This window comes from Ailuropoda melanoleuca, chromosome 8 (assembly GCF_002007445.2).
Source record: "Ailuropoda melanoleuca isolate Jingjing chromosome 8, ASM200744v2, whole genome shotgun sequence".
In the NCBI taxonomy this organism is placed as follows: Eukaryota; Metazoa; Chordata; class Mammalia; order Carnivora; family Ursidae; genus Ailuropoda; species Ailuropoda melanoleuca.
In genome coordinates, this window is record NC_048225.1 from 51,073,919 (window position 1) to 51,088,099 (window position 14,181).

The 14,181-nt window shown below is 42.6% G+C and overlaps 1 protein-coding gene across 1 annotated transcript in view; it reads right to left on the reverse strand.

Moving 5' to 3' along the window:
* USP35 (ubiquitin specific peptidase 35) overlaps positions 1-14,181 on the reverse strand; it is a 50,464-nt gene that overhangs the window by 25,575 nt on the left and 10,708 nt on the right. The window contains exons 6-7 of the mRNA XM_034666267.1: positions 12,694-12,852; positions 8,194-8,387 (exon numbers count right to left, since the gene is read on the reverse strand). Coding sequence (XP_034522158.1) covers positions 8,194-8,387; positions 12,694-12,852 — 353 coding nt within the window. The remainder of the gene's footprint in view (positions 1-8,193; positions 8,388-12,693; positions 12,853-14,181) is intronic.

The following is a 14,181-nucleotide window of genomic DNA, read 5'->3' on the forward strand; positions in this document are numbered from 1 at the left end:
GGTGCTGGGCAAACTAAATGTCCATAAGCAGAATGAAGTTGGACCCTTACCTAACACCATGTATAAAACTCGGAATGGATCAAGGACCTAAATTTACAATCCAAAACAATAAAACTCTTGGAAAAAATCATTGCACAAAAACTTCACATTGGATTGGGCAATGATCTAAGAGAAGACACCAAAGGCACAAACAATAAAATTACACAAACTGGACCTCATGAAAATTAAAAAATTTGTACATAAAGGCACCATTCAGGGTTTCACGTCAAGATGGAAGGATCCTGAATTCAACTCCTCTCACAGACACACTAAACATACAGCTACGTATGGAACGATTCCCTTTGCAAGAAATCTAAAAACTAGCTGAACAATTTCTACACATCAGGCAAATGAAAAAAAACACACTGAAATGGGTAGGAGAGGTGGAGACACAATTTCACCAAAAACCCCACCTCCAGCATGGTGACCCACAATCCGGAGGAAAATCACAACTATTAGCTTCTCCCTGAGGAGGGAAGGGTATGAATCCCACATCTGGCACCCTTACTTTTAAGACCTGCACCTAAGGGATGGACCCCCAAAGCATCTACCTTTGAAAGTCAACGGGGCTAATGCCCACAAGACCAACAATGCTAGAGCAAACTGAGAAACAGCACTTAAACGGCTTGCATGGACCCACTCATGACTAACCCCCCAGGAGCCAGCACAGAGGCGGCTGAGTGAATCACACCCAGTCTTTCTGTGAAAAAAGTCCATTTGTCTATCTTAAAAGTTCAGCCTGAGGTGTGCGCTTCTAATTTAACACACATCTAGGGCCAACTGAAAAACTTTCCAAAGACTGCAGAGACTAACAGATGTTATCTTTGCACTCTCCCTCTGTCTCACTCCAGGCTGCCAGAGTCTCCCAGAAAGGAGCTTATGCACACATCTGCAGCCCTGGTTCTTGCAGTTGCCACCCAGGGAACATCCCTGAATGTCTGGCTCTGGTGGCAAATGGAGCCTGCACTTGCAACTCACACAGCACTATAACAAAGAGAAAACAGTTGGCCTACTGTACCAGGGAACAGCAGAAAGGCAGCAGACAGAAATGCACAGTAATTCCAAGAAAGAGGACTAACTACTAGGTTATCTTCAAAGATGCAAATGCCCATCTCCCAGTCTTCCCTTGAAAGAGGTATATTTGTACACTTTAAAAGCTGCTGCCTGAGATTCTGGCTTCCAGTAAGCCCTGCATCTAGTTGATGCCGGAGATCCTTCCCTTTAGGACACTGACAGGTCTTGGGCATAGTCTGAACTACTGAGAGCTAATACGAACAAAGTAGGCTGCTCGGACAATCACAATGGTTTGAGAGACAGGTAAAAGCAAGAGCAAGGATGAACAAAAAGGTTAATCTACACAACACCACTCCTTCAAGACTGGGAGAGGTAGTTGTTTTATTTAATGCACGCAAACCAACACAGACAGTCAAGGATGAAGAAGAAACAGAGAACTATATTCCAAATGAAAGAATAAGATAAAACCTCAGAAAAAGATGTTAACAAAATGGAGACAAGTGATTTACCAGACAGAGAGTTCAAAACAATAAGCATAAAAATGCTCGCCAAGGCAAGGAGAACACTGCATGAACAGAGTGACAACTTGAACCAAGAAAAAGAAAATATAAGAAAGTACCAGGCAGAAATCACAAAACTGAAGAACACAATAGTGTACCAAAAAATAGAACAGAAGGATTCAACAGCAGATTAGATCAAGCAGAAGAAATGACTAGCAAACTCGAAGACAGGGCAGTGGAATTCATCTCATCAGAGAAGTTTAAAAAAAAAAAAAAAAAGAGTGAAGATAGCCTAAAGGACTTATGGGACAAAATTAAGCAGACCAATATTCACAATATAAAGTGACCCAGGAGGAGAGGAAAGAGAAAGAGGCGCAAAACTTATCTGATGAGGAGAACCTGGTGGCTCAGTTTGGTTAAGTGTCCGCCTTTAGCTCAGGTCTCAATCCCAGGGTCCTGGGATTGAGCCCCATGTCAGGCTCCCTGTTCAGCGGGGAGTCTGCTTCTTCCTCTCCCTCTGCCTGCCACTCCCCTGCTTGTGCTCTCTCGCACTCTCTGTCTCTGACAAATAAATAAATAAAATCTTTAGAAAAAAAAAAGAAAAAGAAAAAAGTCTCCTTTAAAAAAAAAAAAGCTTATTTGATGAAATAATGGCTGAAAACTTCTTTAATGTGGGGAAGGAAACAGATCCTTTTGTTTCTGAAGATCCTCCCTTCTGAAGGAAGACATCCAGATCTGGGAGCCAAGAATGTTCCAAATAAGATGAATCCAGAGAGACCCACATTAACACTCTATAATTAAGTTGTTGAAAGTTCAAGACAAAAAGAACCTTAAAAGTGGCTAGAAGAAAACAACTTGTTCCATACAAGGGAACCCTCATAAGTATATCACCATATCTTCTGCAAAAATTTTGCAGACCAGAAGGGACTGGTATGGAAAGAAAACTTCTGACCAAGAATACTCTAGCCAGTAACATGTTAGAACAGATTAATATAACAGTCATTTACAGAACATTCTAGCAAAAAGCAACAGAATATACATTTTACTCAAGTTCACATGGTACCTTCTTCAGAACAGATCATATATTAGGCCACAAGTCTTAATAAACTTAAGAAGACTGAAATCACATCAAGAATCTTTTCTGACCACAATGGTATGAAAGTAGCAATGACTTACAAGAAAAAAACCAGAAAATTCACAAACATGTGGTGACTAAACAACATACGACTGAACAACCAATGGGTCAAAGAAGAAATCAAAAAATACCCCGAAACAAATGAAAATGTAAATACAGCATACTAAATGTTATGCGACGCAGGAAAAGCAATTCTAAAAGGGAAAACCATAGTGATACATGCTTAACATTACGATAAAAGAAAGATCTCAAATAAACGAACTTTACATCTCAAAGAACTGGAAAAGAACTAAGCCCANAATACCCCGAAACAAATGAAAATGTAAATACAGCATACTAAATGTTATGCAACGCAGGAAAAGCAATTCTAAAAGGGAAAACCATAGTGATACATGCTTACATTACGATAAAAGAAAGATCTCAAATAAACGAACTTTACATCTCAAAGAACTGGAAAAGAACTAAGCCCAAAAATAGAATAAAGGAAATAAAGATCAGAACAAAAATTAATGAAATGGAGACTAAAAATACAATAGCAATAAAACTAAGCTGTTTTTTTTGAAAAGATAAACAAACTAGACAAACCCTTAGCTACACTAAGAAACAATGAGAAAGGACAAAAATAAAATCAGAAGTGAAAGAGACATTACAACTAATACCACACACATATAAAGGATAAGATATTACTATGAATAATTATACACCAACAAATTGGACAACCCGGAAGAAATAGAGAAATTCTTAGAAACATACAAACTGTCAAGAGTGAATCAGAAAAAAGTAGAAAATCTGAACAGACTGATTACTAGTAAGGAAATGGATTCAGTAATTAAAAACTCCCAACAAACAAAAGACCAGGGCCAGATGATTTCAATGGTGAATTCCTCCCAACATTCAAAGAAGAATTAATACCAAGCCTTCTCAAATTCTCCCAAAAAAACAGAAGGAACACTTCCAAACTCATTTTAGAAGGCCAGCATTACCCTAATACCAAAATCAGACAATGACAAGAAAATTTCAGGCCAATATCCCTGAACACAGATACAAAAATACTCAAAGTATTAGCAAACCAAATTCAACAATACACAAAACGGTTCATACAACATGACCAAGTGGGATTTATTGGAGGGATGCAAAGATGGATCCACAAAGCAATCAATGTGGTACATTACACAACAAAACGAAGGATAAAAATCAGATGATTGTCTCAATAGATGCAGGAAACTCAATATCCATTTATGTTTAATAAAAACTCTCAAAAATAGTAGGTATGGAAGAAACATACCTCAACATGATAAAGGCCATCTATGACAAGCCCACAGCTAACAATATACTCAGTGGTGAAAACATGAAAGCTTTTCCTTTAAGACAGGAACAAGATAAGGATCTCCACTCTCATCATTTTTATTCGACATAGTATTGGAAGTCCTAGCCAGTAATGAGGCAAGAAAAAGGAAGGGCATCATAATTGGAAGGGAAGAAATAAAACTGGCTCTATGTGTAGATGACATGATATTACATATAAAAAGAACCCCTAGCTTCCACCAAAAAATCCTTAGAATAAATGAATTCAATAACGTTGTAGGATACAAAAATCTGCTGCATTTCAATACAGTAAAGCGAACCATAAGAAAGATAAATTTAAAAACCCCATTTACGATTGCAACAAATTTAACCAAGAAGGTAAAAGACCTGTACAGTAGTCCCCACTTACCTGCAGGAGATATGTTCCAAGACTCCCAACGGATGCATGAAACTATAAATAGTGCCAAATCCTATATATATACAGTTCTTTCCTATACATACTTATGATAAAATTTATTTTATAAATAAGGCACTGTAAGACATTAGCAATAATTAACTAATAATAAAATATAACAACATCCTGTAATAAAGGTAACGTGAACATGGTCTGTCTCTCAAAATATCTTATTATACTGTAGTCACCCTTCTTCCTGTAATGATGTGAGATGATAAAATGCCTACGTGATGAGATGAAGCAAACTGAATGATGTAGGCATTATGACATAGTGTTAGGCCACTACCTTGGTCTTCTGATGTGTCAGAATGAGGATCATCGATGAAAGAAATTAAGATGCAAATAAATGGAAAGGTATTCTGTGTTCATGGATAGGAAGAATACTGTTAAAATGTCCACACTACCCAAAACAATCTAAAATTCAATGCAATCCTTATCTAATTGACAACGGCATTTTTCACTGAAATAAAACAAACTACCCTAAAATTTGTATGGAGCTACAAAGATCTCAAATAGCCAAAGCAATTTTAAAAAAGAAAAACAAAGCTGGAGGCATCATGATTCCGGATTTCAAACTACATTACAAACCTACTGCAGTCAAAAACAATATGGTACTGGCATAAAAAAATAAATAGATCAATACAACACAGGAGAGTGCCCCCAAATAAACCCATGCTTATACGGTCAATTAATATACAAAAAAGGAACCCAGAATATACAGTGGGGAAAGGACAGTCTCTTCAATAAATGAAGTTGGGAAAACTGGACAGCCACATGCAAAAGAATAAAACCACACCACTTTCTTACACCACAAAAATCAACTCAAAAGGATTAAAGACTTGCACGTAAGACCTGAAACCATACAACTCCCATCAGAAAACATAGTCGGTAAGCTCCTTGACATCTTGCCAATGATTTTTTTGATCTGACATTAAAAATAAAGATGACAAAAGAAAAACAAGTGAGACTACATCAAACTGAAAAGCTCCTGCACATCAAAGGAAACCATCAACAAAATGAAAAGGCAACCTACAAAATGAGGGAAAATATTTGCAAATCACCTTTGTGATGGGGTTAATAAGATCCAAAATATATAAAGAACTCATACAACTTAACAGGAAAAAAGCAATCCCACTGAAAAACAGGTAGAGGATCTCAACAGACCATTTTTCAAAGAAGATGGCCAACAGGTACATGAAAAGGTGCTCAATATCACCATCATTAGGGAAGTCAAACCCACAATAAGAGACCACCTCACACCTGTTAGAACGGCTATATCAGGGGCGCCTGGGTGGCACAGCGGTTAAGCGTCTGCCTTCGGCTCAGGGCGTGATCCCAGCGTTATGGGACCGAGCCCCACATCGGTCTCCTCCGCTATGAGCCTGCTTCTTCCTCTCCCACTCCCCCTGCTTGTGCTCCCTCTCTCACTGCCTGTCTCTATCTCTGTCGAATAAATAAATAAAATCTTTAAAAAAAAAAAAAAAAAGAACGGCTATATCAAAGACAAGATATAACAGTGTTGGCAAGGACGTGGAACAAAAGGAATCTTTACACACTGTTGATGGGAATGTAAACTAGAGGTTCCTCAAAAAATTAAAAATAGAGAGCTACCTTATGATCCAGCATTTCCACTTCAGAGTACTTATCCAAAGAAAATGAAAACACTAACTTGAAAAGATATATGCACCCCATGTTCACTGCAGCATTTTTTACAATAGCCAAGATACGGAAACAACCTAAGTGTCCACTGACAAATGAATGGTTAAAGAAAATACATATATTCCCTATATACATAATGCAATATTACTCAGCCATGAGAATGAAGGAAATCCTGCAATTTGTCACAACTGGATGAACCTAGAGGGCATTATGCAAAATGAAGTCAGACAGAAAAACACAAATACTGTGTGATCTCACTTACATGTGGAATCTAACAGAACAAAACAATGATAGATACAGAGAATGGACAGGTGGTTGCCAGAGGTGGGGGTGTGGGTGAAAGAGGTGAAGGTGGTCAAAAGGTACATACTTCCAGTTATATACCAAGTCCTGGGATGTAATGTATAGCACATGACTGCAGTTAACACCGTATTATATATCTGAAAGCTGCTAAGAGAGTAAATCTTTAAAGTCCTCTTCACAAGAAAGAAAAATATCAACTGTGTGTGGTGATGGATGTTAATAAGACTTACTGTGCTGATCATTCCATGATACATACATATATCAGATATGCTGTATGCCCAACATTAATATAACGTCAAATACAGCTCAATAAAAAACAAACATATGCAAACTCTTTTAACAACAAAAAATAAAAAAAGACTCTCCAGAACAAAAAGGCAACCCACGGTATGGAAGAAATATTTGCAAATCATGTATCTAAGATTAATAGCCAAAATATATAGAGAACCCCTACCTAAAACTCAATAAAAATACAAACAACCTGATTCAAAATGGGCAAAGGACTTTAAATAGACACTTCTCCAAAGAATATATGCAAATGGCCAAGGCACACGTGAAAAGATGCTCAACATCACTAATCATTAGAAAAATGCAAATCAAAATTACAATGGGACAGCACCTCACACTCACTGGGCGGCTAATATCACAAAGACAGAGGGGCGCCTGGGTGGCTCAGTCAGTTAAGCAACGGATTCTTGATTTTGGCCCAGGTCATGATCTCGGAGTCTCGCCTCGGGCTCTGCACTGGGCGTGGAGCCTGCTTAAGATTCTCTCTCCCTTTTTCTGCCTCTCCCCCACTCTCTTAAAAAGAAAAAAAACCCAGAAATGTTGGCAAGGATGTGGAGAAACTGGAACCCTCGTGCACCATTGGTGGGAATGTAAAGTGGTGCAGCCACTCCAAAACAGGATGGAGGTTCCTCAAAAAGTTAACAACAGAACTACCCTACAACCCAGCAATTCCACTTCTGGGTATATACACCCAAAAGAATTGAAAGCAGGATCTCAAAGAGCTATTTGTACCCCCATGTTCATTACAGCAGTATTCACAATGGCCAAAACATAAAAGCAACACTTGGGTTGCCAGTATAACGGGGTTGCCAGAGCCTGGGGGAAGGGAAAATGGGAATATGAGAAGTTATTGTTTAGGAAGTATACAATTTCAGATTTACAAGATGAAAAGAGTTACAAGGTGGAAATGTCTGCACAACAATGTGAATGTGTTTAATACCACTGAACTCCACAATGAAAATGGTTAATATAGTAAATTTTGTGTTATATGCATTTTAACACACACACACACACACACGAAACCAGGGCGAAAAAAGATGCCTACTTCTGTGACTGAAACCTTGAGTGATTTTTAAGCAAGCCTGAAGTTAGATAGGTAGCCACTGCCAATTAAGATTTTGTTTTAATAAGGGGGCAAAGAATGCCTAATATGAGAGTGAATGGAAAACACAATCCATCCCCTTGGACTCCAGGGAAAAAAATCAGTGATGCTGACCAACCCAGAGCAGACCCCCCTCCCGCTACAGGCCAGCCTCTGAAGTCCCATCTCAAGTTCCCATCCAGTCTTGACCTACTGCCTTGTCAATGGCCTGGAGCCCTCAGGGGCCTCTCATCAGTCCCTTCATGTGCCCACAAACCTCAGGGAATTACGCCATTCAATGCAAAGCATTTCCAACACTCCACTACCCTCTCCAACCCCTCATCCACACCCCATATACCAGGGAGCCCAAAGGAGAGAAGGAGGAAAAGACACTAAATTCAAAAGCAGCACCTACTCAGAAGCCATGAATAAGGCCTGAAGGATGCTGTTCACGTAGCATGTGTTGCCCAGATTGATTAAACCAATCTTGCCCGTGTCTGACTTGGCCATGAGCCGGGGGTAGAAACCAGCCAGCTCACTCTTCTGCGAGGTCCAGGCATCCTGCCCCAGCAGCTGCTTGATGCGGTCTTCATTGGGAACATGGAGGTCCTGAGGAGGGAACAAGCCAGCAGGATGGTGGGGACCATGGTCAGCTCTAAATGTATCACTTCCTCTGGGAAGCCTTCTTGGACTCCAGCCTACCCCACCCCCACCCAAGCACAGGGCCCCACAAATGTTCCAGATATAGATGTTAACAGCCTTCTGCTTCCAAACTTATTCTAGGTTCTCATTTTGACACGTGAGCCTTCTATATCACCTTTCGTGTCACAACTGCCTTAGGAAGGTGTAAAATGCCCACTTCATAGATAAAAAAAACTAAGATTCAGAGAAAAGAATTTTCCAGGGACATAGAGACAATAAACAAAGAATCTGTATATTCTTAGAGGAGCCCAGAGTATGACACACTCTAAGCAATGACAACACAGGCACACCGGCCAGATCTGACGATGTCAAGATCTCAGGCCTCGTCCTGACTCTTGTCCTAACTGCCTGGCAATACTCAGTGAGCCTCTCTGACTCCATTTCCACATTGTCAAGTGAGGCCACGCCTACTTTACTCCGTACTTTCACAGCTCTTGAGCACAATGATGCTCCCACCTGCCCTCCACCTTCTAGGTCTGCCATCCACTCCCCAGCACGATCCCACAGACAGGAGGGTGGGAGCATACGAGTCCTTGGTCAAGGGACCAGGGATTAGCATGCTTTCTTACTCATTCTTTTTTATATTAAAACAGATGCACCTAAAAGAACATTCCCCAGCACGGGTTCTAATCTATTAAAAACAAACAAACAACAACAACAAAAAAAACCACACCTAAACATAATACAGAGTTACTTAATAGATTTAAGTGACATTCCTCTAAGCCCTATCATTTCCAGATCCTGAGCACAGACCCTAGATTTTCCAAGCCTCCAGAGTTTCAGACCAGCTTAGCACTGAAGGCCCTGGTCTCCCCAGCACACACCATCTGGTCACAGCAGAAGGTCCAGCTCAAGCAGTGGTTTAACACTTCTGCACATTCATTTCCCACAAACATTTATCAGATCAGTCACCTCTCACAGATGATAAAAAATATAGGAGCTGCCAAAAGCAAGATAAAAAGATACAGGCTTGGGGCCCCCAGGGTGGCATAGATGGTTAAGTGTCCGACTCCTGATTTCAGCTCAGGTCATGATCTCAGGGGTCATGAAATGGAGCCCCGCTTAAGATTCTCTCTCTCGCCCTCTCCTTCTGCCCCTCCCCATCTCTAAATTTAAAAAAAGGGGGGGGACTATCTTCTTAGTCCCTCCTTTTTTCTTCCTATTATCCCCTATCCAATCCCCACCCCATACACAACATGAACAAATAGGGACAAAAAGGCAGGAAGACAGAACCTCACGCATGTGCACACACGCATGATGCAAAATTATCCACAGTAGGAAAAAAATGCCATTTTCCCCAAAGAAGGTGGCTTGGTACTGTTACAAAAATAAAACAGAACTATGAAATAAGTTTCAAGCTCCCCATGTGACATGCAACGGCTGCCTTAGCAAGAACCACAGCTCCCAGAGAAACTGCCTGAAAGAACTTTTCAGAGTTTATTTATAAAGGAGCCTTGAAGAAGGATGTGCTCATAGAAAACATGTAAAAGTTTTATAAACAATAAAATCCTATGGATAATTTGCTGCCTTGCCTCTCACATTGACTCACACCAAGAGGTATTCAAAGCCACAGGACAAAGGTAGCATATCTCCCTGGAGCCATATTCTCTAATATTCAAGGAAGAAAAACGTTTGCATTAAAACAAATGTCTATAATTATGAAACATGTACTTGAATCTCTGAGATAAAATGAGATTTTAGAGAAACACTGAGCTTGTGTCAGCCTGCTTGGGTAAGCAAGCCCCTATCTAGGCTCAAGTACTTTGGAGGAAAGGTTGGAGAAGCCCACATCTGCTAGATGAAGCACAGTCGGTCTGGTATGAGGCCCCCAGTCTGATCTTCCGACGTCCCTTCCGCTCTGCTAACAAACTGCACACTCCCACACCTCTCCCTCTGATGCATGAGGGGCCTCATCCTGCCAGTCCCCTCAAGGCCTCACTCCTATAGCCCCTCTCTAGAAGACTTTCCAGGATCTTCTCAAGTGGGGTACACGTGCGATCTACACCTATCTTACAAAGTCTAGCTGCCTGCATTAGTGGTACCGGTATTTACAGATCCACCGTCCCCTGGATCGGGCCACAGCCCCAGCGTGAAAAGCCTGAGTCTCACTCAGTGAGGGTTTCCATCAGTGCCCAGTGCAGGGCCATGCTCCCTCCTCTTTATTCATGCCTCCATGACCGCACCCTTCACACGACAGTCACGTTCATTCACTCACAGATATTTGCCGGGCACAGAAATCATAACATGGTCCCTGCCCACCAGAAGCTCACAAGCTAGCAGGAAAGAGTAACAGTCCCTTCCAACAAGTCAAAGCCCTGCCCCCTTTGCTCGTCTAGCTCCAGTGACAGGCAGCTTGTGGTCTAGCAAGGTAGCTGCTTCTCTTATAGATTGGCTCTATTTTTAAAAAAATGCATTTTCCTCTTACGTTGGAAAAACTGAGAAGATCCAAGTAAATGCCGGAGGTTTCACTTAAAGTATCAACTGACTCTCACTCATGGTGGATTGTTCCCTTGTGTGTTGTGTAATTTTTGGATTATAAACTCATCTTTAGCAGAATTTTATCTTTGTGACTTGAAAGCACTTTCATTTCTGTTCCTACAAGGCAACTCTTGGGTATTACAAGTTAGTAACTACTTTTAATGTGAGGGCTTGGGCTTAGGGGTCCCAAAACCCCAAAGACAATGAGAACATAAACTCCTAAACCCACATGAGAGCAAGCCAATGACGAAAAATTTTGTTTTTCCTAATCCAGAGTGCAGACCAATCCATAAAGATTTCCTTAACATCTATTTGAGACCATCATTTTTCTAGATCACTCTTTTAACTAACAGTAAAGCCTTTGGGTGCTGGCTTACATGGGCCTCTTAGTGCTAATAGCCTCGTGGAGCAGGCCCTAAGCATCACCTCCTGTCCCTACAAGCTCAAGTGGCTTAGTGACTACCGTTACACCCTTCCCCCCTCCCTCCCCACCACAGGGCAAAAGAGCATCATCTCTCACTTACCATTCTGGATTCCAGTTCTTGCTTCCTTTCTGGCCCTTGGGGATTCCCCATTACTTTCTTGCAAGCTCAGCTATGTACTTAAAAAGACGTTTGTTATATTTTAACAAGCATTTCTAGATGTTCTGTAGTGGGATGCTTTTCAGGTTATCTACCTGCTGTGCTACAGAAATGGAAGTCAGTTCAGAGGTTCTATAAAGCTCCACCACCTACCTAGACACCTTTCACCCGGCTCAGACCTGCCCTCTGTATCAGGCAATAAGAAAGGGCTCAGCAACCACACACCCTGCCTGTGTGTGTCTCTCACCACCTGCATGACTGTGCAAGTCACCAGGCCTCTCCAGCCTCATTTCCCTCATCTATGAAACTCAGGTGACAACAGTACCTGCTTCTTACTCCTTGTGTCTTGTGAGCATTAAAAAACAAAATATATGGAAGACATTATCAAATGTGGCACTACCTACACATGCTATTGTCCTAGCACCTAGCAAGCCCAGGTCAGAAGCCCCTTCGTCCTTGCAGCCTCCTCCTCTAACTGGAGATGATCCTTCCCTTCTCTGGTCCTCACAGGAACGTCCTAAGCCACTTACATCAGAGTTACTTCTGTGCAAGCCTGTCACCCCGCGAGGACGCAAGCTCCTCAGTGGAGGGGACTTGGTCTGCCTCGTGCCTGTGTCCCCAGTTCCCAGCCCGGGTCTGGCACAAAGCAGGGCATCAGTAAAGCCATGTGAACACTTATAAACAATCCCTGCTCTGGAGTGCTCCGGCTAGGGGGGTAGACAGACAGTGACAACACATGACAAAGGGATGTGGGAACTATGGGAGCCCCAGAAAAGTCCTGCCCCAGCCAGGGGTGGGGAGGGGGTATCGAGAGTTGTCAGGGAAGGCTGAGGGAGGTAACACTTGAGCAGAGCCTTCATGGATAAGATTCTATGGGAATCAGAGCTATCCAGGCAGAACAAGAGAAGGGTTTATAGTCAGAGAGAATGGCGTATGCAAAGGCTCGGAGCAATCATGAGCAATGACCCATCCGCGGAAAGGGCAGGTGGCTCAGTGTGCCTGAAGCACAGGATGGGCCAGGGGAGGTGATGGGAGACAGGCAGAGACCAAATGATGGGGGGCTGCCATTAATCTGTATTACGGCCTTGAGCAAGACCCAAACCAGCACCCTTTTTGGAGCAGGGCAAGGAAGCAGGGGGAAGATTGTCACTCACCTTAATGGCCTCCATGACAGGCTCGTACAGATCTGGGAAGCCTGGGAACCGGAAGACCATGCAGTGGACCAGCTCCGCCAGCTGCTCCAGGCAGCTGGTCCCCGAATTGGAGTCCTCCTTGACCAGAGAGGCCACCATGGGAGGGATGTGTGGGAGGAGCTGAGACAGCAGAGCAGAATTAGGCTCAGTTCCATTTACTACCCGAGACAGGTTGGTGGTCAACGCTGAAAACACCCAGAGCTCCTCAAGGCAGAGAGGTCTGACCACCTGGCCACTGTCCCCTTGCCTACACAGAGCTCTGTACTATATAGGCAAGTGATTCTTTTTACAAGACATATGACCTTGGATATCCTACCTCAGTCTCTTCATCCGTTAAATGGGATATACAATTCCCTCCTCACAGTTGAGGGGTGGCCTGGGCACAAGTCCCAGCTGTTAAACCACAGCCAACTGGCCTGCCAGAACAGCCTGAGGCCTGAGTGACCAGGGCTACTCTTCTTTCCACCACCATTCTTTCACAAAACATTTAGTGTCAAACACTTCACCTTCACAGTGACTTTATTTGGCAATTATTATCACCATTTTTTAGATGAAGAAATTGAAGTTGGAGACATTATATAATTTACCAAGAAATTCCCCCCATGTGTTATAGGAGAAGCTGATGTCTGAGACAAAACCCATTTCTTTCCTCTGACCTAAAGAGTGCTAACTTTCAAGCCCATGGGGGTGCTCTACCATAATGCCCCAAGGATGGACAGAGTCAGCCCACAAGAACTGGGATAAGGGAGCCCAGGAGAAGGATGGAAAGAAACAAGTATCTATCCAGTCCTTAGTATGCAGCAGGCTCTTGACAAATATCACCTCGTCTAACCCTCTCCCACCATCCTAGGGGCTTACCCTCTTCCAAGTCCTGAGAGGTAAGCACCTGGCCCAAGGTCACCACATCTGGCAAATGGCGAAGATGGGACTCAACCCCCAGTACCCCAATCCCTTGTTTTGTGCTTTTCCCACTGCAGCAAATTGAAAAGCATGAAATTTCTGCCCTGACCAGGAGCCATCAGAATCTAGGGCCCCATCTGCAGGTCAGGCCTGGGGAAAAGAAGGTAAGAGAGTAGCCTCTCTCCCCAGCCCCCTCCTCCCCCCACAAAGGGATGGCCCCAAAGATAACAGAAAGGGCCCTGACCTGGAGGCCAGGCCACCTGGGTGCTGGGTGTTGGTCAAAAGTCAGACCAACTTAGATTCTTTCCTGCATGGCTCACCAGCTGTGTGTCTGGGACAAGGGACTTAACCTCCCTAAACTGTAGTTTCCTCAGCTGAAAAATGGAAAAAATTATAGAATTCCCTCTCTTAGGGCTGAACTGAAAGTTAATATACGTGCTGTCTTTAGTACCATCCCTGGCACACACCAGGCACCTAAGCAACATTAGTCATCACCACTCTAGGGCTGTCACTCTACTGTGGGCCTGTGGGTAAGCCGTACACATCCTC